The sequence below is a fragment of the Polypterus senegalus genome, chromosome 10 (genome assembly GCF_016835505.1).
Source record: "Polypterus senegalus isolate Bchr_013 chromosome 10, ASM1683550v1, whole genome shotgun sequence".
Classification (NCBI taxonomy): domain Eukaryota; kingdom Metazoa; phylum Chordata; class Cladistia; order Polypteriformes; family Polypteridae; genus Polypterus; species Polypterus senegalus.
Genome location: NC_053163.1, coordinates 107,818,065 through 107,842,510, shown reverse-complemented (window position 1 = coordinate 107,842,510; position 24,446 = coordinate 107,818,065). Strand labels below are relative to the sequence as shown.

The window sequence follows — 24,446 nt, the reverse complement described above, 5'->3', positions numbered from 1 at the left end:
AAGAGTCATCTGTTATTCATTATTACAACTTTGTCTGGCTCAAACAGACTCCATCTTTAACATTAAATGCCATTGACTTACCTTCACAGGGCCATTCCCTAATTAGCCTGACATTTCACTTTCAATCAAGTATGGCTTCACAGCACATTTATCAACTGTACAGGGAATATTCAGGAAACTAGGACTTTGCTAGGCAAGCAGGACAACAGCGTTACCAAAAACTCAGAGGTGATAGAAAGATTCTCACTACATGCCTCTTGCGGACCCAGTCGCATCTGTTTTCATGCCCTTGAAATATTCTGTTGCAGACAGAAAACTAAACTGCATTTGCGTAGCGTACTTTATGTCCATTTTTTTCTGCACCTAATCTTTCCTAAGCACATTGCTGGGAATTCCAGACCTGATTCCAAACTGATTAATGTGTTTGTGCTCAGAAAAGCTGTCAACATCTATTCAAAGGATGGCTTACTGTTCAGATTATTTCTTCCATTTTCTCTAACTCTTCATTTAAATTTACAGATAGTTATTTCATTATCTAAACTGGTATCATCATCTGTTGCCATGATATCTTGTAGGCTCTGAGGCTAAGGATCTGTGCTGGTATCCCGAAGGTTGCCGGTTTGAATCACTGCCAAAAGAGATCCTACTCTGCTGGGCCCTTGAGCAAGGCCCTTAACCTATAATTGCTCCAGGGGTGCTGTACAATGGCTGACCCTGCACTCTGACCCCAAGGGGTATGCGCAAACTAACAAATTCCTAATATGAGAAATTGTATAAACTGAAATAAAGAACAAAAAAAACATGATACTGGGATATAAAGCAATACACAAAAAGAGTATTAAAAAAGGTGAGGAGAGCCTGCTAAGTGTGGACATAATGGTTGAAATGTTCCTGATTCAGTTATAGCTTTTGATAAATTAATAATTTCATTATTTATAAATAATATGGGACAAATGAAGAATATCTATCTATCTATCTATCTATCTATCTATCTATCTATCTATCTATCTATCTATCTATCTATCTATCTAAAATATTACCACGTGAGTTTTATTCGTAGTGTCTATCTATCTATTATATAGTACCTTTCCATACACAAGGACTGTTTGGACACAAAATGATAGCCTACTCTACGGGAATACCTCTGCATTAAGATTTGAAAATGGCATGTTAGTTAACATGAATATATTAGTTTAGCAACAAGGAAAAATATTACCACGTGGGTTTTATCCATAGGGTATGTCCAAGGTGTACAGAAGTAAACCCAGAATCACAAGCAAGCAAGATGTCTATCTATTTATCTATCTATCATGCCTTTCACCATCTATCTATCTATCTATCTATCTATCTATCTATCTATCTATCTATCTATCATGCCTTTCACCATCTGTCTATCTATCTATCTATCTATCTATCTATCTATCTATCTATCTATCTATCTATCATGCCTTTCACCATCTGTCTATCTATCTATCTATCTATCTATCTATCTATCTATCTATCTATCTATCTATCTATCTATCTATCTATCTGTCTGTCTGTCTGTCTGTCTGTCTGTCTGTCTGTCTGTCTGTCTGTCTATCTATCTATCTATCTACTGTATCTACATGTCTGTCTGTCTACTGGACAGGCTTATCCAATTTGTCAAGGGCTTGCTGGTGGATGACGGAGGTCCTGCTACAGTGAGGTCACAGTAAGGCCTTCTCAGTTTGAGTATGCATGTCCAGTTATTAAGGTACTGGACATTAACATGCCAAGGGTGCTCATTTGGATCCCACCTGTGACTCGCTGCATGTCCATGTGCAAGGAGCAGATGCTCCATTTGTCTAGTTAACTGCCATAGGATATTTGTATTGAGATGCCTTAGTTTATGGGTTACACATCTCAAGCAATGCACTTCAGAAAACACCAAAGCACTACGCGCTATATTTATTGAACTGCCGATTTATCTCTTCCAGCAGGTATCTGGAAGAAGCTGTGTTCTTCGGCTGGCTTACCCTAAAGGTTAATGAGATTAAGCGGCTTGCCGTGCAAGCAGGCAGATAGGGAGGGAGAGAGAAGATTTCTCGTGAGGTTCATCCCAGAAAGGTTAAAAAAGAGAAATAAATGAAGGTGAGTGGAAATTGATTGTTGCAGTCAGACGTGGAAGGCTGAGTGATGACATTAATTATGGCCCAAGTTTTAAACCTTCGTACAAGTTCATTTATTCCTGAAGTTCTTTGTGACAGTCACCCAGGCAGAACAGTGACAGGACACTCTGTCTAGTATCTGAGCAAGTCAAGAGAAATGCAAGGTGGGATCATATGTGACCGTTTGAGTACATTCATTTGTTCTTCAGGACAGGTTTGCCCTTTGGGATATGAGGAGCATAATTCCATTTGGGTGATTAACCGTTTGGTATCCCGGGGTAGAGCAGTAGCTGCTGATTCTGCCTCAGAGCTCCATGGCCAGGGGTGCAATCTGCAGTCCAGGATTCTCTGTGCTTCTGTGAATTTTTTTCTTACACCATGAAGACGTGCTGATAGATTACTTGTGACCTTGTGTGTGTTCACAGTGTGCCACCTTCCTGTCCTGGTTTCTTTCCTGCCTTATCTCTGATGTTGCTGAGATAAGCACTGATTGAGGTGCTATATAGATGATAGTTATTATTATTATTTCAATTGACTGTGCAATAAAGCAATTGAGTGTAACAGCCAAATCCTTATAGTTAATGGTAATAGTAAATTTACTTTAGTTTGCTTAGCTTTGAACTTTAATATAATTTAGCTTAACATAGATTTGGTATAACCCCCTATAAGTTAAAGATAAAGGAATGTTTGTAATGTTAGGTGTGTGACAGTAGAACAGCCCTTAGATTGACCTTACATAGCAGAAAAAGCCATGACCTGTTAGACAGATTAGCATTAAGGGCATGTACTGTAGCTTTCTGTCCGTTAATATATGTTAAGCTCGTTATGCACGTAGACACGGTAAATGAGATAACGTATAGAAAGCATAAGAAATGTAATCGAGATAATTAATCCTCAAGCATAAAACCATACATTTCTCCTTTTCTCCTCTTTTTGTGTGCGTTATCGTTTTATTCCCTTATTCTTTTGTTTGAACTGTTTGCTTTGAATTTCCCTAAAATCTTTAAAACAAAGAGCCCCTTGGACTGTGGAGTTTTTTTTTTTACATATGGCAAGTCACACTAGTGCTGGAATGCCTGTCTGCTAGCTGCGTTTGGATTGTTTCAGACTATCTGGAAACCCTTGACGAACACAGCTACAATTAGTTAACAAAAGTCATTGATTTATTCATTGTAATCAGTAACCCACAAAGTGTATCTGACATTTATGATGAGAACCAAAATCTACAAAAGCGTCCACCCATTATTTACTTAAGCATACATTTTAATTGGTGAGTGAAGGTATAATGGCTATCCTCACGAGTTGTGGTTGAGTTACGGTCACCCTGAAAGGTGTGCCATTTTGTGTCCCTGGCATCAACCTCAACTGGAATAAACATGAATTCAAGTTCATTTAATATAATTAATGCAATCTTTCTGCCTGTGCTACGTCAGTTTGCAGAAGTGTGGTGTGAAGTGTTGCCCAAGCTCAGAGCTCTCACCAGTGGCATATGGAATAGGGGTAGAGATATAAGGAAAATCCACAATGGCAGGGTGATGCAAACTTGTGTGTGGGTGAAAGGAGAAGGGCACTGGCAGTGGGCAATAAATGCTGCTTTCCTAGGGAACCTGTAAATCATTTAACAGGAGGGCACCAGGCTCTCTTCTCATCATGAAGGGTTGGGTTAGGTGTGGGGTCAACTTGTGGGCAAAGAAACCATCAATGTAAAAGAGAGGCACAGAAGAAGAGACGCGTCAGCATTACAGTGTACCACTTGAGATGGGGGCACGTGAGTGATCCAGCTCACCAGGCTAACAGGGGTATAGGTTTGCTCAGGAAGACTTGGAGAAGCAGCAGGGTGCTCATATTTTGTTATTTTGTTGTTCTTTACATTTTTAACCTTTTCTACAGTAAATAAGTGTCTTTTTTTAATACTAGGGGGCTTTGCCCCCTACTCACTTCACTCACCAACCCCCCTGCCTGCACTATGCGCCAGCAGATTCACATCTCTGCTGTTCGCAAACAACAAAACTTTTCATTCTCGCGGATACACCTCTTCATTGGGAAGAAACACTACTTTTCCTTAATACAAATGCGAATTAGATGATCTACAAGTCTCTGACTTAAACATAAAGCCAAACAATATATACATAATTCTGTCATATCACCTATGTCCATATATTCAATCTCTTTCGCTTTTACCTAATTGTCAATATTGTATTGAATTTTGATTCCGTGTTTGGAATTACATCATGACAACGCAACGTATAACCGCCTATAAGTGAATATCATTTCTTTCTCTCTTAACATACTGTGTCTGACAATAGCATTCACACAAATGAGAAATGATTGAGCCGTGTGCGTGGCTGCAAATGTTTTAGATGTGAGCAGGACTTTTCCAAATCTCTTTGCATAAAGTCTTGTCTCACGAGGTTTGAAATTTCCTTTCGCGGGATTTCACTTTCACCAAACAACCAATCTTTTAATTCTCATGGATAAGCCTCTTCATTGGGAAGAAACACTACTTTTCCCAGATGGCAACACTAATTAGACGATCTACAAGTCTCCAAGTTAAAGTTTAAATCTGAACAATATATTCGACCTCTTTTCGCTGTTCTGTTATTTCACTGAGTAATAATTTCCGTTTGTTTGCGATAATGCGATCTTTACGATCATTTTTTTGAGACTTTCAAATTTTCCTACTTCCATTATCTCTAACCTGCTCTGCAAGTATACCGTGCCAACGTTTTTGAATTCTTTATGATGTTCTACTTTGTCATCTACTTTTTTTTTTATTTCCGGCCCCGGGCGTGGTTAAATCTCTTGGCACAAAGTCTCGATTCGCAGGACGTGAAAGTGTCTTTCTTCAAAAGATCACATCTTGTTGCAGGATAAAAAGTCTCATCTCCCAAGATTTTTTTATTATAATATAGAGATTTGTGGCTCCACAGCAATTATTCCAGGTATGGGTGAAATGAAGTAAGAGTGCCCTGTCCTGTTACAATGGAAATAACTGCACTGTACATATTGATAAGAGTGTCAAGTCAGTATACGCACATGTTCATGTTGCACAGAGGATCACATTGTTGAGAAGCTGAGTCACTTTTTCTTGCAAACTTAATTTATTAGACAAATGTTTAAACTCCTGTCTTTAAACTGTTATTACTAAGGAGTGAAGTCTTTTTTTTCTGTTTTGAGTTTTGTAAGTCAGCTGGTCCTATTTCTCAGGATGTGCTTCTTCTCAGATGGCAAATAAAAATTAATTTGTCCTGTCGGTCAAATAAATGCTCATCTAGACTACCTTCTATAAAGCAAATCCTATAAAATACGTACTGAGCCACAACTTTACACTATGGTGTGAAATCAAAGTGCAGAAGTGCACCAGCCGTCAGCAAGTGAATATCAAAGATGTCATTTCACTGTAAAATGCTGACATTTCATAGGAAGGTGACTCACTTTCACAGTTTCGACTCACTGAAGCCAACAGTTATTAAGCATGTTTAGATAAGGCTCTTTAGCCAGATTTAATTAAGCACTGTTTGGGTTTCAACCATCATTCTGCAAAAATTAAAGCTAATGAGGGAATGAGGGGTTTGGACTCTTGGGATTGAAGTACAGGTAGTAGAGCAGTTGTCATTGCTGCTTCGCATCTTCAGAGACCAATCGAGGTGAGTCCCTGTGTCCTTGTCAGTTTTCTCTGGATACTCCAGATTCAACCACCCATGAAACACCATTAGGTTTATTGCCCTGTTGAGTAAAAGTAAAGACTGCAGTGGTCTGCTCTCCAGTCCAGAGGTGGCTCCTTTCCTTACACCAGGCCCTTGGACTTGTGACGCTGCACTGGATTAACCCTTTCGGCCCTGACATCCCATTACTAGTACATACTGTATATATGCAGCCATTTTTGTAAAGCACAGGTACGTTTGCAGCCATGGGAACCCTGGCGTGCTGCTATTAGAGCAGAATGGACAGACTGGCATACAGTCTGCAAAACACGAAAGTGAAACAAGTAGTGTTTGACGTGTTTGGCAGTCATTGTATAATAATAGTTATCATTTTTTTGTTTTTTCATTTTTCAGCTTCCTAGACACCCCAATGGTGGAAAATATCTCACAAAATAATTTTTCCCATAAAAACAGAAAATCCAGGGCCTAAAGGGTTAAGTGCTTGAGCTTTCCTTGCATTTTTGTTTTTTATTGCAAAGCTTAGCACCACATTTACATTTATTTTAATTAGTATTTTTTTTTCTCCATCCATCTTGATCCTTGTGCTGGCTAACACTTATCTTCCTTTCTTTCAGGATACCCTCTCTGATACCTTCAAAGGTGGAGCCTTTCAATGACCAGACATATTGTGCAGCAGAAGCAAAACCAGCTTGCAATGCAGGCAAAAAAAAAATAAAAAATTGCAGGCCTCAGCGTTCATTTGAAGTGACCCCTCACAAGGGGAAAGAGCTCATTAAGCACAAAGTCCGTTTGAATAAATCTGTCGTCTCCTGTGTTGCTTTTCAGCGCCTTGATTCCTTCACTCGGCACAAATTTGAAACGTCCTACCGATTGCCCACCACATTATTTCAGGTTTGTGCAGGACACGCTACTCACGGCTCTTTGGCAACACTGCAGACTCTTGCTCTGCTTTCCTTTGGCACATTTTCCTATGTCTGTAACCTTGTTGCTTAAAATTCCAGTCTATTGTTTGACTGTCCTTTCCACACACCACGACAAGCAATTCAAATCAAATTATACTATAATCGCTCGATTGTAGATGCTCCCCAACCTCAAATTTATTCATCTTGCTTGCTTCATTTCCAATAATTACAACCAAAATAGAATCCGCCTGTGTTGTTTCTTTTCTAAAGAGAGAGAGGGAACAATTCTGCCTCTAGAAACATGCGCCTAGCATTTCCCAATTCGGGGGAGCTGACGGCAGTTTCAGGCCTACCATAATTATCGTTGTTAATTAGGCATCCCTTCTTGCAAAGACATTAACCATGTCCTATCCTTAGCTGGGTTTGAATGCTCTAGCTGCTCCATCGTCCTCTAGTTTTAATTCTCTTGAGAGTTAGAGAGGAGGAGGTTAGGAGTATGCGCTGATAGCACGTTACCGCACCCGCCACACCAGAGACTGCCTGGACTGGGTGACACCTCAGCACCACACTGGGACAGCGTGAGGTTTGTTTACGGTGCAAAAGAACATCCACTGATAAGGCGATAAAAGTGTTTTTTAAAGTTATTCATTTTCTTAGATGACCTTAACAGGAATACTCACAAATGATTCAATTTAATGGCTCTCGATAGATAGATGGATAGATAGATAGATACTTTATTAATCCCCAAGGGGAAATTCACATACTCCAGCAGTAGCATACTGATAAAAAACAATATTAATTAAAGAGGAATAAAAAAAGAAAGCAGTGCAAGTTAAAAAATGAAAGGTGGAGAGTGTGAGGCAGGTATAACAGTCTATAATCTTGTGTAATGTTAACGTTTACCCCTCCGGGTGGAATTGAAGAGTCGCATAGTGTGGGGAGGAACGATCTCCACAGTCTGTCGCTGATCTGCTCCTCTGTCTGGAGATGACACTGTTCAGTGGATGCAGTGGATTCTCCATGATTGACAGAAGCCTGCTCAGCGCCCATCACTCCGCCACAGATGTTAAACTGTCCAGCTCTGTGCCTACAATAGATCCTGCCTTCCTCGCCAGTTTATCCAGGCGTAAGATACAGAGAGTGAAATACAGCCGGATTCTTTGCCCGGTTGGGATGCCCTTTTTAGAAGAGGACCAGGGGAGAGGACATGTCAACAGCAGTGCCTCCCCCGGAACACAAGAGGTTTTGCACTGGTTTGCACTGGAGCCACCGACGGGGTGGCGCCTGGACAGCTCCGGAGACAGGGTCTGCAGCACTTCCACCACACCTAGAAGTGCCGGCGGAGAGAGTGCAGGCGGTGCCGGCGGTTCCACCATCAAGAGGGACACGGAAGCCGCGGAGAAGGTGCCGAACAGGCAAGTGCTGGGGTGGCGATTGGAGGGGGGAACGCTGCCAGTGCGTGGCACAGGAAGGGTGCCTTGGCAGCGGTTCTGCCCCTGTGTTCTTTATTACAGGGACGGACCCCGGGCGAGCAGTAGGACCCCCTTCGTTGGGGACCTGCCCTCAGATGTCGGACCGTCTGCTGAAGGATCTCTCTGCTGGTGTGCGGGTGCCACCATGGCTGGAGGAGGCTGCAGGGGAGCGAGTGACTCCGACCAAAGGGGCGCGGAGGCCTCGGAGGGGGTGCCGAACGAGGGGGCCCTGGGGTGCCGGTAAGAGGGGGGAGTGCCACCTGTGCTAGGCGCAGGGGAGCACCAAGTGGTGGTGCTCAGGCCGCGTCTCCGCCCTTGTCCCTGCTTGGAGAGCGGGACCGGACCCCGGCTGTCCTGGAGTAGAACCCACTTCGGGGCTGTGGGGCACTGTCAGGGGTGCCAGGGGCAAAACCTGGCCGGGACGCCGTGAGGGACCGGAAGAGGGTCAAAGCCCACCCTGGATCACGTGGGGGCCGCCTTCCTGGTTGATCTGGGGGCCACGAGTACAGGGCATGGAAGCTCCACCCTGTAGGGTCCCATGGTCACTGCCAGGAGGCACCCCAATGCCTTGGGGACCTGTTACCCCAGCAATTCCACCACACCAGGAAGTGCTGTGGGGAAGATTTAGGACGGCACCCGGAGAGCTGCTGGGAGGACAGCCGGCACTTCCGCCTCGCAGGGGCGTGGCCAAGGGAGGAATGCCGGGAACACCTGGTGCTCATCCGGGGACTGTATAAAACGGGCCATCTCCATTCATTCAGCGCTGGAGTCGGGAGGAGGCAGGACGAAGCACAGAGGAGGTGTGGAGGCGGCCCGAAGAGAGGCATTGTGGCCAGGACTGAGAGTATTGGGGTGTATTGTGCACTGAACTTGGTCTTAGTGACCATTATTTGGGTCTGAGTGACCGTGTAAATAATTGTAAATAAACATGTGGTGGTTGAGAAACAACATGTCCGCCTGTCTGTGTCCGGGTTGGCTCCACACAGAATTCCTGATCGCAGTGGCCTCAGTGCACTTAATGGAGAGTCCAAAGTTGTACTAAGTGATCATAAAACAGTAGAAAGATGGATCTTAAGCACATTGAAATTTCATGGATCCAATGTTAAGGAGATGTTCAGTTTATAATTCTTACAGATGAGCATTGACCTGAAGTTTAGTAAAATAAAAATCCAAATTTCAAGGCCTGGTGGCTTGTAGACAATTGAAAGTTTAAAGGAGATGGTGTGGCAAATGACTGCAAGCTCATGGTAAGTAGCCCAACCATTGTTAGGGAACGTTACTTTTAAAAGTAACTTAATTACATTACTCATTAATTAGAGAACAAAATGTGTAAAATAGTTACTTGTTATAAAATGTAAAGCATTACAAACAGTGTGTTACTTTTGTGCTACTTTTCCCTCTTTTGAATGAAAAACTGCACATTTGACTGGTCCACCATGTGTTATTTAATCCTAAATCCCTATAGAAACTAACCAGAGTCAGCTTTGATCATGTTCTGGAGTTTTATAAATACATTTAGTCATTCAACACCCATGCCCTTTGTTCATCCCCAATGTGAGCCCCTGAAGATTTGCTGTATAAACACTGGCTGCTGTGCCATCCGATCACATTGTTTCAAAATATCTATAGCAACTAACTGCATTAAAACTAAACTGACACTTTATTTACAGATTTTTGTTACTGAACTGCACGCAGCACACTCTTTTTTTGCTTGGCCTGTGCGATAGTATACAAAAGGCCTACCGTCCGCCATGTTTGCTTCTTGCCTTACACCCAGTGCTGCTGCAGTAATCACTAGCTCTCTGTAGCTTCAGGATCAAGTATGGGCTGGACGCATGCCAAAAGAAATCTCTCAGTCCAAAAAGGTTTAGTGAAAACTCAAGCAAAATGTCCAAACACTACACAGGTAGAATAAAAGGCAAAAAAAAGGAAAAGTGTTTCTTCTTGTTAAACTTCAGTTGTTTCTATACTTAAGGATGAGTTATTTCTCTATGCTCTACTTCACATGCAGTACGTTCTAAACGTACGGCTCTGTACATACAACTGAGCACATTAAGGCCCGGTTTGAAACCGCGTGCCCTCCATGCCTTATGTACGGCAAGGCAGGTCACTAATTGAGACTAATCTGTGGTCAGAGTGACAGAAAATAGTTAGAATATACCAATTCAATTCAACTTGTGGGGAACCTCCCATATGCACTAATATAATATAATATAATATATAGGCAAACATTTAATATAACTAAGTAACTAGCAAATGGCTCTTACACTCTCTGTGCCACTAAACTGGGCAGATTAAATTTACCCCATAGCACAAACAAGATTAAATGTTAAATACTTTACACTTGATTGCACGCTATGCACCTTTTCTATCTATCTATCTACAGTGCATCCGGAAAGTATTCACAGCGCATCACTTTTTCCACATTTTGTTATGTTACAGCCTTATTCCAAAATGGATTAAATTAAACATTTTTTTTCAGAATTCTACACACAACACCCCATAATGACAACGTGAAAAAAGTTTACTTGAGATTTTTGCAAATTTATTAAAAATAAAAAAATTGAGAAATCACATGTACATAAGTATTCACAGCCTTTGCCATGAAGCTCAAAATTGAGCTCAGGTGCATCCTGTTTCCCTGATCATCCTTGAGATGTTTCCGCAGCTTAATTGGAGTCCACCTGTGGTAAATTCAGTTGATTGGACATGATCTGCAAAGGCACACACCTGTCTATATAAGGTCCCACAGTTGACAGTTCATGTCGGAGCACAAACCAAGCATGAAGTCAAAGGAATTGTCTGAAGACCTCCGAGACAGGATTGTCTCAAGGCACAAATCTGGGGAAGGTTACAGAAAAATTTCTGCTGCTTTGAAGGTCCCAATGAGTACAGTGGCCTCCATCATCCGTAAGTGGAAGAAGTTCGAAACCACCAGGACTCTTCCTAGAGCTGGCCAGCCATCTAAACTGAGCGATCGGGGGAGAAGGGCCTTAGTCAGGGAGGTGACCAAGAACCCGATGGTCACTCTGTCAGAGCTCCAGAGGTCCTCTGTGGAGAGAGGAGAACCTTCCAGAAGGACAACCATCTCTGCAGCAATCCACCAATCAGGCCTGTATGGTAGAGTGGCCAGACGGAAGCCACTCCTTAGTAAAAGGCACATGGCAGCCTGCCTGGAGTTTGCCAAAAGGCACCTGAAGGACTCTCAGACCATGAGAAACAAAATTCTCTGGTCTGATGAGACAAAGATTGAACTCTTTGGTGTGAATGCCAGGCGTCACATTTGGAGGAAACCAGGCACCACTCATCACCAGGCCAATACCATCCCTACAGTGAAGCATGGTGGTGGCAGCATCATGCTGTGGGGATGTTTTTCAGCGGCAGGAACTGGGAGACTAGTCAGGATAAAGGGAAAGATGACTGCAGCAATGTACAGAGACATCCTGGATAAAAACCTGCTCCAGAGCGCTCTTGACCTCAGACTGGGGCAACGGTTCATCTTTCAGCAGGACAACGACCCTAAGCACACAGCCAGGATATCAAAGGAGTGGCTTCAGGACAACTCTGTGAATGTCCTTGAGTGGCCCAGCCAGAGCCCAGACTTGAATCCGATTGAACATCTCTGGAGAGATCTTAAAATTGCTGTGCACCAGCGCTTCCCATCGAACCTGATGGGGCTTGAGAGGTGCTGCAAAGAGGAATGGGCGAAACTGGTCAAGGATAGGTGTGCCAAGCTTGTGGCATCATATTCAAAAAGACTTGAGGCTGTAATTGCTGCCAAAGGTGCATCGACAAAATATTGAGCAAAGACTGTGAATACTTATTGTGATTTCTCAGTTTTATCTATCTATCTATCTATCTATCTATCTATCTATCTATCTATCTATCTATCTATCTATCTATCTATCTATCTATCTATCTTTTCAACCTCTTCCTCAGCTACCACCAGAACGAGCATACATGATGTTATACACAACAGCAGCAGGCAACAACATCGATAAAATATAACAATACTTCTGAGAAAGTTTTTAGGGTGGCGAGAATAAGCTTCCTTAGTAATGAAGTAGCGCATACCTGTCTATTTTTTTTAGCATTATAAGTAATTTTACTTTATTGTGTTAGGTTACTCGTTACATGAAAAAGGGATTTGACTTTGTAATATTTGTTACTTTTAACAAGTTACCAGCAACAATGTCCCCAACAGGCCTAAAGTCTACCAATAAAACTCAGGCCAAGAGGGATGCTACCAAAGCACAAAAAGTCACATAGACGCGGTTCATTTGGACTTTATTAAAGAGTCATGAAAAATATTACAGAAACCAAGAGGAACTTCATTTTATCAAAAATGTCACAAATCTGTGAGCAATAAAGTTTATGGCCGCTATAAAGAGCATGGCTCATTACAGTTATGGAGGTCATAAAAAGTAGCCAGACAGACCAGAATTTTACTGAAGCTCATTGGAACAGGGCCCAGTTAGACCTTCCGTTTATCTGTAAAGTTCTGGAGTTTACCCAGCGGAGACCTGTGTGGCTGTAGGGATTATCAACATTACAAAAAAAATTCAGGTGAAATTAAAAATTTAAAAAATGGGGGGACACAGATCTGAAATTTAAGAAACCTTCAAACAATGGGGTGCAAATGGAATCTTCATTTTATCATAAAAGTTCTGAAAATCCATACCTTGTCAATATTCCCATCTGTTATTGAACCTAGTTATAATAATAATAATAATAATAATAACAGTGATAATAATAATACATTTTATTTATATAGTGCCTTTCCCATGCTCAAGGTTAATGAAACTGAGCTTTGTTAGGGACTGGGCTTACCTTAGAAAAGCTGATTGCAAGTCATTAACTGACATGGCATGTGCTGTTAGTGATTCGTAGCACCAACTCATTCAGAGAGAGAAGAGTATTATATATTCTTACTTGGAGGCTTTGTGACCTTGGAATTTATGGGCATTCCCAGTTCATGATCCAGCTAGACTTGCAAATTACTAAAGTGGTATGAGAAGGGCTTATCAAGAAGATTCAGGAGGACCAGATGTGCAGGTGACTCTTGGATGACCCTAGAGGACACATTCGCTCAGTAGTAGAGCAGAACTTGTCTAGTAGACAAGCAGTACACTGAAATGCAAACAACTCTATCACCTCGACTCGCTAATTTCATTTTCTGAGAAGAAAATGAGTGAAAAAGCAGACAGACAACAATTCAGTGCTTGACAAATCTATCAAAGTGAATTGTTAATTTAATCGATGTTCTCTCAGATTCCTGCTTCTGTTGTTCAATTCAGTTGCATTGTTTTGAGACAAAGAGGCATGGATTTGGTATGTCTTTACCTTGGTTTTATACCATAAGGATCTAATTAAACGCAAAATGTCTTCAATGAGGAAATGAATCAAAATATAGGCCTATTAATCAGGGTTTTTCCAGCCAAATGCAGTTTTAATTAAAATTCCCATGGAATCTCAGCTCACGCATGCCGTTTCCAATTTAAAGAGCGAGGATGTAACTAGGGCACTCATTATGAAGTATATTTGAAATGTGCAAGTCCCTGACCACCATTCAATTATCTAACTGGCAGCCCTTTGCCTGCTTCTCTCAACGCACAATACTGTGTTTATCTGCTTCAAATACTCTCTTTAACTATTTCTGAGCACCATATCAGGTGTGTTTTGCAGCTTCAAGATATTTTGGATCCTATTTGCTGTTCTGTTCCTTTGAGAAGAAATGCCAGCGCCTGCCCAGAACTCCGAAGTGGAGCTCTTCTGATTGTCTGCAGTGACTTAACCTTCACAGACGCTGCTGTTAGCTCGTCGTAGTTCCTATGATGTCCCCCAACATGCAGATTATCCTACAGTATGAACTTTAATCAGTGTCAGTTATGCTGATAAGCTTCAGGGCGCTTTGCCTCTCTTGATTAACTCTTTTGAATGGATTAACAATTCCCCTCTGTCCTATCCATTTGCTTAATTAAGCCATGCTTCCTTTTATATCACACGAGTGTTTGCTCCATCTTGGTCAAAAAGTTGCCTTTCATCTTTTTTGTGTGATGTGGTCCTTGCCGGCCACTCATCTGATTAAAGCTTTGCGATACCCCTGGGTGCAAAGACCTAAGGAGTTGTCCCCTTTCTTTCTTTTGTTGATATGTGACTGTTCACTTCCTTCATTGCAGTTACTTTAATCATGTCTAACCTAAATCTCTGTTTGCTTAAACTGAAAAGGGTTAGGCTTAGGATAAAACTGAAACTGAAAATCGTTTTTGTAATATGGAGACCAAAACTGAATACAGTACTCCAGGTGAGTCCTCATTACGATTTTCTTTAACTTAAGCATAACCTCTCTTGGTTTGTTCTCCACACACTGTGATATGTTACCATCACACACTGCTAGCACACTTCTTCATCACTTCTGTACTCTGTCCGGATAGTGGTGGATAGTGATGAGTCCATTATGACTTCCTGGTCCTTCTCATAAAGTGCACTTTCAAGCTTCAGATCACCCATGATGCATTCAAACTTAACATTTTTACTTCCTGCATGTAATACTTTACATTTACTTACACTGAATTTCATCTGCCACATATCTGCCTAGGCCTGTAGGCTTTCCAAGTCCCTCTATAACAATTTAGCTGATTTTACATTATTTTCTCTTCCATCTAATTTAATGATTATATTCTTGTCCAGATCATTATATTTCTTAAAAACAATAGTGACCCCTGAAGGACACCATTTTTAACATCACCCAATTGTGGCAGCTCTGCCTCTAGTGCAATTCTGGAGTAGTCAGCAACAAACCAAGAGACTCTCCATTGGATATGACACAAACCACCTAACTGTTCTGAATGTAGTTAGTGTGTCGGAGTTCAGACTACTGGGGCACAGAGAGGTAGTTATTGACCTGATTTCACATCCAGGGTTGGCTGCTGCTGTGCACCTGATGCTCTCCAATCCATGACCACGTATTGGAAAGACTGACATTTGGAAAACGAATGCTGGCTCCTGATTTCCTTTGATCACAGTTTTTGTTTGTCCCATCGGTGTGGAACTCTGTTCTTTTTTAATATTTCATATGTTGGTTGTTTGGCTTGATCTTCCTGAAATGCATTATCACGTATCAGGTAGTGACCAAATTACAAAGGCAAGAGCAGTCAAAATCCTACAACCTGATGGAAGCTGCAGGCAGTATGGCCTAGTGGCTAAGACATGGGTCCATAATGCTACATGCACTTGCCTGATCAGTAGCGTGCTGCAAGTATTAACCATGAGAAGGTACTATATAACATTAAGATTGTTTGATTAATCCTGTTGGAGGAGTATAGTCAATCAGTGAATTTTCTATCCTGATCATTTTGTTTTGGCACTGTAACGGGAGAGAATTTTTCTGGGGTGGCACCTCTCTTGGTTGCCTGTTCTCACTTTGAGCTGCCTGCTTGCTTGTCTGCTTCTTGAATTCCTGTGGGTTTTATGTTGCATTCTGGATATAAGGTTCTCTTTTTGGGAGTTGTATGCTTTTAAGTGTACTGAACACTGAATGCCAACATTGCTCCTTCTGGTTAGCTATTTAAGAATTCTGCACTGGCCCAGGTACTGCATTGGAAGTTTGACTGTTATCATTCAAAGAAATACATTGACTTGATCTTGATGCTGTTGTATTTATGCTGCTATCATTACTCGACTGCCTCTTTATGCTGCTGTTCTGCTATCATTACTGGACTGGCTCTTGCAGTAAATTTTGAAAAATTGTGGTCTACATCATTAATGCGTCAAATGCCAGAATCCTCTAGCTATACAGTATGCAAAACTGACCTATTCAACGTCCGCTGTCGAAATAGCAGAGAAGCTTTTATTGCAGACTTTTTTGTGGGGCATGATATTGATTTTTTTGTGTTTGATAGAAACTTGGAAACAACCTAATGACTATTTTGGATTAAATATGGCTGTTCCACCCCAATATTGTTACCTGGGAAAGACACATATTACTGGTCATTGGGGTGGTGTTACAGTTATATATTTTTATAAGAGTAGAATCAAGCCAGTTTCTGCTCACGATGTTACATTATTTGAGTATTTGGCATTGCTGCTGTCTGGTGCAAAGCCTCGGTCAATTTTACTTGTCTCTCGTCCTCCAAAACTGTCACTTTTCTTCTTAGCAGATGCTGCCTTCCCCCATCCTTCCACTTCTTGCGCATCCCAACCAGGTTGGGCTACCAGCCATCTCTTTCACAACATAATTGTATTCTATAGATTATCTACTTCTCTGTTAGTGTTGGATCTGACCTATTTCAACTTTTCTGCCTAGATATACCCAGAGGCTAACATCTCCATCTTGTTCTTGTCCCTGAAATCTTAGGCATTCTGTCTTTTTTCCTATTAATCTTACGGCCTCTATCCTCCTTAGCTCTTCCCTACTTGTCCAGTTTCCCTTCCACAACATGTCATCTGCAAATAGTGTGCACCTTCAGGCCGGATCTTCTATTCCCTCAGAAATAATATTCATAAATTGAGTTCAACAAGTGGGCTCAATGCTGATCCTTGAGGTGATCCAACCTTAACTGCATCCATCTGTTACTCTTCTCACTCTAATACCAATTATTAGAGTTCTTTATTATTTATGAAGCCACATTTTTCTTTACATCATTGTAGGAAGTTGATGCACATACCAAGAGCAATAGGCATAAGGTCATAAGTCAGCGGTGGTAGGGACACCAGTCCATCACTGGGCACAATCAAACAAAGAGACACACTCTTGTTCATACTGGGCTAATTTAGATGAGAGATGGAGACGTGGTGAAAATGTGCAGAGATAGTGACGTGGCTGGGAAGATAATTGGATATATGGGTAACCGGTGTCGACCACTGTGCCACTTAATACTGGCCATTCACTCATTAATATTGGCAAGACTAGGCACCAATCTTTTGTTACTCCACTGATATGCACAGTACTATAAAGCCTATGTAGTTTTATTGTTTTAACGTGATGCATGTCTTTGGATTGAACACCCAGGGAAATCATTTAGATATAGGGAGAATATCACACATGGGAAGCGCCACACAAATATGACTGGGGTTTAAAATCAGACCCTGAAGATGCAAGATTGTCGTGCTAAAATCTGAGCTCACAGACGATCGATTAGACCACTTCATATAATTCTGAGAATTTGGCAGATTCTGCCAGTAAACTCAGTGTGCCTTTAAATCCAAATTTTTGCCGCAAAGTAGTTCTTCCTCCATTCTCAGTTGCTAGTAGTTTTACTCCTTGCTATACCGATACTGATCTCTCATAATAATCATTGCATTAATCCTCCCATTTATTTTATAACATGCTCATCTAATTCAGGGCCGTAGGAAGCATTGAGCACAAGCTAGAAACCTGCCCTGGACAGGATGCCAGGCCATCATTAGACACATATATAAATGAAAGACGTGTGTGTGTATGGAGCAGTCTGCTCTGCTCACGCTCAACCACAGCCACTAGATGGCAAATGTATGCACTTTTAAATTGTTTCAGCGCTTGCATGCACCTCACTTGTCACTATGAAAGACCTGTGTGCAGTAAACGCCGCAGCGCAACAACAACGTTGTGCTAATGACGTAGATGAAGAGACACAACATCGAAATGAAGCAAATGCTGCAGCACAACAACGTTCAAGTAAAATACCTCAGCAACGGAGGGCACTAAAAACATTGTCTATCTGGAGGTATTTTTTCAAGACAAACATTAATAGGTCTTATATGCTAGTGATGCAGCTAAGATATGGTATCGCCAGTGTCTTCTTATGAAAGCCAGGGGGGCAGCAAGCACAGATGGCTCCACGTCCTCTGTCCTGGGTAATTCTTAAGAATTAGCTGATGTCTCTCCAAGATCATGAATATAGTAAAACTGCTTGGGAGTTTTCAGGTTGTTTTTTGTTCGGAAGACCACACTGAGCTATAATGGCATAATCCACACATATACGTGTAAGTTACTCTGAGTCACCACTCAACTTAACTTTCATGTCTTTTTGAGGCTGAATGAAAACAGAGTACCAGGAGAAAATTGAGAGAATGTGCAAAGTCCACACTGACAACAACCGGGTGTGGGATTCACACTCAGGACTGTAGACTCTGTGAGACAGCAGTGGTAACCACTGAGCCAACATGTAATTGTATCAATGGTAACGTGAAGTGTAAGCGAATAGTTCTAACTTTAAAGGCTACACTAATTGGTCTTTTTTATGTTATAGTACTATAACATAAAAAGATATAGTTGTTATGGTACTCAAACTACTTACACCTGAACACCAGCAAAACCAAGGAGCTGGTGGTGGATTTTAGGAGGCCCTGGCCCATCATGGACCCCGTGATAATCAGAGGCGACTGTGTGCAGAGGGTACAGACCTATAAATACCTGGGAGTACAGCTGGATGATAAACTGGACTGGACTGCCAATACTGATGCTCTGTGCAAGATAGGACAGAGCCGACTATACTTCCTTACAAGACTGGCGTCCTTCAACATCTGCAATAAAATGCTGCAGATGTTCTAAAAGACGGTTGTGGCAAATGCCCTCTTCTACACAGTGGTGTGCTGGGCAGGCAGCATAAAGAAGAGGGACACCTCACGCCTGGACAAACTGGTGAGGAAGGCCGGCTCTATTGTAGGCACAGATCTGGACAGTTTGACATCTGTAGCAGAGCGACGGGCACTGAGCAGGCTCCTGTCAGTCATGGAGAATCCACTGCATCCACTGAACAGGATCATCTCCAGACAGAGGAGCAGCTTCAGCGACAGACTGCTGTCACCGTCCTGCTCCACTGACACAGTGAGGAGATCGTTCCTCCCCTACACTATGCGACTCTTCAATTCAACCCGGGGTAAACGTTAACATTATACAAAGGTATTGTCTGTTTTACCTGCATTTTTATCACTTTTAATTTAATATTGTTTTTTATTGTTTTTTATCAGTATGCTGCTGCTGGAGTATGTGAATTTCCCCTTGGGATTAATAAAGTATCTATCTATCTATCTATCTATCTATCTATCTATCTATCTATCTATCTATCTATCTATCTATCTATCTATCTATCTATCTATCTATCTATCTATCTATCTATCTATCTATCTATCTATCTATCTATCTATCTATCGACTTGTTCATTTTAATGTGAATGGCAATAGCACTGAAACATCTATTCAAACACTCATAAAAGCTAAACCTGTTATTGCAGTTGTCGCACCAGTGGCACTGGCAATTCTGCAGTTTTGATTATTATTCCCACTATGACACTCCTTGGCCCACATGCCCCCAGCTATTTTGAAGTCTGGCACTGCTACAAAGATGGCTGCAGAGCCCCACTACATTTTCTCGGGCTTGGCACACTTGTTGTATGAAATTCAAGACATACTTACTCTAAAGAATTCTTTAGTTGAGCCAGAGTCCAAGGTGCCATAGGCGATTTCGGTTTGCTTTGCGAGATCTTCTGCACTTTCGATGGGGGAAACCATCCTCTCAACAGTGAGGAAGGCAGCAAGATTAGCAGTATAGGATGAAATAATGATCAGAGTGAAAAACCACCAGACACCTCCAACAATCCGCCCGGAGAGGGATCTAGACTCCAAGAGAAAATGACAGCAGATGCTTTTGTTAGTCACAGTCAAACAACAAGGCTCCTCTCACTCAGTAACTTCACACTGTTTAACCAAATTGGTGTCGTTCTGTACCCTCTATATAAAAAGTATGGGGGCTGTTTTATTTTTCCCCCATTACTTTGTTATGCTTAACAGTTAATCTGCTTGTTCAGTGAAACCTCCAGTAGCATCAAGTCCTTCTAGGCTACATTTCAGCTTGTATTCATTTTAATGGAACTAAAGGGCATGCAAGGGCCTCTTATTATTCAAGTGAGTTGATTAGAAAGTAATTTTCAGGCAGTGTGGCCCACTGGTAAAGGGGTATGGACTGTAAAGCACAAGATCCCAATTCCAGTCCCCATGCCTGAACTCCTGCTCTGGGTAAATAAATGTAAACTGCTTTGGGGATGGGATTTATTCTGAAAGCGCTGCTTTAAGTCTGAATGTTAAATGAAAATAATGAATTTTTTTCAGCTTGCACTACCTGATGTTTTGAATCACAGGCAGCAGACGACACAGGATAAAGTAATGATGATTGAGTGCAAAGAAAATAAAGACAAGGATGAAAGAAAGAAAGAAATTAATCGCCGGAGGGCGGCAGAATGTGAGGCATCTCGTTCATGGGGGAAATTGCTGACGTTATAAAAACATCTGTCCACCAACCACTCAGCGGCTGACATGCAATAAAATTATCTAAAGAAATGTCAGCGCCTTTAAAAAACAATCATGAAAAGAAAGAAACTGTGAGGAGTGGTGGACAGTAAGTGATTTACGGCAAGCAAGGCACAAGCATGGAAACAGAGCCGGACAACGGTTTGATTGATCTGCCTTCTCATTCCTGAGGAGGTGTCTTTATTAATCAGACACACACACACACAAACGGAAACATTCACATAAATGAATCTGAATTTTATTTAAGATCTTGGGACAGGAAGAGTCTTGTGAATGTATTGTATGTAGGGACTTGTTTAAAAAGGATAAAGATACTCGAAAAATAAGCACAGCCCAACCGTGGCTGCTGACAGATAGATTTGCTTGCATTTTCCTTCGAATTTTGTTGTAACAGAGAGGAAAACGATTGCTCTTATCCGAGGGTTCTGCTTGTGTTTGATCAAAATCTCAAGGTTATCACAATGGCAAGTCGTGCCACGCGGATCAAGAAACATCAAGCAATAAAAGCTCATTTAAGCCAAAAATCATTTGTGCTGATTAAAAGGAATGGTGGCCTAAATCTCCAGGAGTAAACGCAGTTTGAACACAAACCTCCCGAGAACGGTCAATACAAGGCCTACCAATGCTAAAATCATTGACTCCACCTTGCTGAACTACTGTTTAACGCGTCTTTCAAATGAGGAGAACCAACCAACGATTTAAGATCACGAGATGGGTCAGGAAAAAACGATGTATTGATTTCATTTTTTATCGAATTTATTAAAATGAAATAGCATTCCATACAAGCAAGTCAACTTTTACAAAACTGGGTTCGAAACAAATCAACCCTCACCCCTGAGAAAGAGAGCTAGGCCAACAGAATAAAACTTTAATAGTAGGAAAAGTAAATAAATAGAATAAAAAAATGGAAGAGAATCTGTTTCATCAATTTAAATGCTTATTCTAAAATGTTGTTGATTAGATCCTACCAGGTTTGGAAGATCCTCTAAATGAGAATTCGATAATATCTAACAGGGGTCCCCAACTCCAGTCCTGGAGGGTCCCAGTGGCTGCAGGTTTTCATTCTGACCCTTTTCTTAATTCGTGACCTGTTTTTGCTGCAAATTAACTTATTTTGAATTAATTTTCATTGACTTGCTCTTGAGGACTCAGAACCCTTAATTGTTTCTTTTTCTTTAATTACCGCCCAAACAATAATGAACCAAACCATGACCAGCAAACTGTGTTGATCATACGATATCTGAAAATAAAGAAAGATGAAGGTCACAGGAATGTTGATCTTCTCAGGTCCCCAAAACATTTCACTAGTGCTCTTAGAAAAGAGAAAATCAACAATGTTGGAAATGTTTGCTATTGCACAATGAGATCAGCAACAAGCCATGGTTGGTGAAAGATGGGGTTTAATTAACAACAAGAATTAGAGCCTAATTAAGCAATTGGTTGTCAGTTTGAGGGCCTGATTTAGTTGGTCTTCTGTTGGCTCACTCACCTCACATTTAACTTCTGTTTGGGTGCCATTTAAGGAAACAAATGAAGCAATACAGAGGAACAATGAAGAAATTCAGGGGAACAAATCTTAAAAAACATGTCAATTAAAATGAATTCAAAACAAGTTAATTAGCCACAAAAACGGTCACTAATTTAAAAAAAAAGGGGTTGAAAGAAAACCTGAAGCCACTGGGGCCCTCTAGGACCGGAGTTGGGGACCCCTGATATATAACATCAGTTACCCACTGACTTAAAACAGGTGAGTTAGATAAGTCTACATGCCAATAGTGAAGTAAAGGAAAAAATATTTTAAATGAATAACTTACAACGTCCTCCGGCTTCGATAACGAGAACATTCTGCAATGGCGGCTGAAGAAGGAGATTTGAAGGAGTTCTAAATGTGCCGCATTATGAATGCACTCGAATGTGTCCTTTGTGACTTCAGTGCTCAAGTGGCCATGGCCTTTAGTACTGACAGCCAAGACAAGCATCTCCTGAAGGAAATTCACAGAGCGTTTGGTAGGACCAAAAACATAAAGAAATAAAACAGGGCCTTTATTTCACTTTTTTTTCCACTTCCTAGGGGATTTGTGAAGATATAGCTATCGTTTTGTCATTGACCTTTAAATTCAATTTTTTGCTGATTTAGTGAACCCATCTTCTAGTTTATGCCTGAGCTGCCAGTTTGATATTAATAAATATAAAAACGCACAGCCTTGTGAGAGATTGAATTTGTGGGGATTGATAAAAATTACAGCAGTAAATTAAGAAGAAGCATTCTAATAGCCATTTCAAAATAAACAGTTCAGCCGTCGCACAGTTACAAGAAAGGGTTTGCAGCAGTTCGTGCATAGGTTGGGTCTGATAACGTGAGAGTGGCTGAGCATTTCATTATGATCGCATTCATCTTTGGGCTCCACAGACATTCAGAACAATGTGAAATTAAAGGTGCTGGCAAATATGCTGTCGGTGGCAATAAACAGAATGCACCAGAAGCGATGGTCCGGTCTGCATGAGGTGACATAGGAGTATGATGTCAAAGAAAAGGAACAGGGGCATGCTTTTGTGTTTGCTTTCAAAACGCCTTTTTTCCGACTAATTAATCACTTGTGAAGCAAACTGTGAGCAAGTTTACCTGTTTTTAAAATTCAGACGTTAATCTTTAAAATAAATACAGGAGGTGACTAAGTCAAATAAGGCAACCAAATAACTGCCAACCAAAACAAAAAGCAACAAAAAAGGCCAAAAACCTTTCTCATTAGGCACATTGAGACTGAAGCAGGATGAACAGAGGAGTGATGGATGAAAGAATGAGCTGAAAGATGAGCTGATTCTCAGAACAGGATGGGATGGAGAGTGACTGAAATGAAAGGTTTGATGCCTGCTTGAACGTGCATGCAACTGCCGGTCCTGGTGAAAGCATCGCATACGTAGGTTATATGCACCAAGCAGATGACCGTAAAATGGGATATGCAGCAAAAACACGGTAGCCCTCCAAGAGTTGCCCGAATATAGCAAACTAAAAATAAACCTGTGCATTTTACAGTCTCAGCATGGTGTATATAAGTTATTAGTGAAGGCAATGCATAGCTGAAAGCGTAATACTCAATGATGAAGCTCTTGCATTCGAATGGGATGGGAGAAATACAAGAATGGGGTGAAGCAATAACATATATGCACCATGGCATTAGTTTATGACCATAAAATGCAAAAAGGTGATGGATGTAATGGAAACCAACCTTGGTGAAATATCGCATCCTTGCTGCATAAAAGCCCCCAGGGAAAACCAGAGACTATTAAAAATCCCAAAGTCGTTTGGAGGGTCCGGCGGGGTCTGGGGATCACGTGCTTCATCACTGTCATCCAAATGCCACTCATAGGGACTGAAGCGGCTGACCAAGAAGAGGACCACACTGACTCCGATATAGGCAAACACTATACACATCCAAATCTCATATGCCAAGGGGTCTAGAAAGGAGAACACTCCAGGTTTGGACTTTTGTGGCTTCTTTATCATAATGGAGATCCCCAGGCTCATAAAAGGCTTAGAAAAGTCAATCACTTCCTCTCGCACCAGTGTTATAGTAAGAGGTGCAACGGCTATATCTGCTCTCTGAAAGGGGAGAATGCTCACATTAGTTTCACACTTTAAAATCATTTCTTTTAACAGCACAGTAAAGCATTTTACAAGTCAAGCAGTTTCATATTTCAAGTCATTACCAGTTTTTAATAGTACCGGGTTTAGGTGATAGATATCAGCTTTGAGAATGATAGCATAGGACTGACAAGTGAGGCTGATCGCCTAAACATCATAATATTAATTTCTAGAAGTTGTCATTAAAAATGCTTACAAGTTTTAAATCATTTGCAAAACAACCTATAAGAGAAGAAAAACATCAATAGGAAACCCTGAAAAAGCAACTCACCAGAGTGACACACTTTATAGCAAGTTTCTATGCTCACTCACATTTCAAGGAGCAGCAGAATTGCACTCACAATGTGGAA

The 24,446-nt window shown here is 41.3% G+C and overlaps 1 protein-coding gene across 4 annotated transcripts in view; it reads right to left on the bottom strand.

The window, feature by feature from the left end:
• The window catches only part of LOC120537396 (glutamate receptor 3), a 389,304-nt gene that overhangs the window by 29,874 nt on the left and 334,984 nt on the right, over positions 1–24,446 (bottom strand). For all 4 annotated transcript variants that reach the window (XM_039766306.1, XM_039766307.1, XM_039766305.1 and 1 more), the window contains exons 11-12: positions 23,681–24,054; positions 19,563–19,761 (exon numbers count right to left, since the gene is read on the bottom strand). In XM_039766306.1, coding sequence (XP_039622240.1) covers positions 19,563–19,761; positions 23,681–24,054 — 573 coding nt within the window. The remainder of the gene's footprint in view (positions 1–19,562; positions 19,762–23,680; positions 24,055–24,446) is intronic.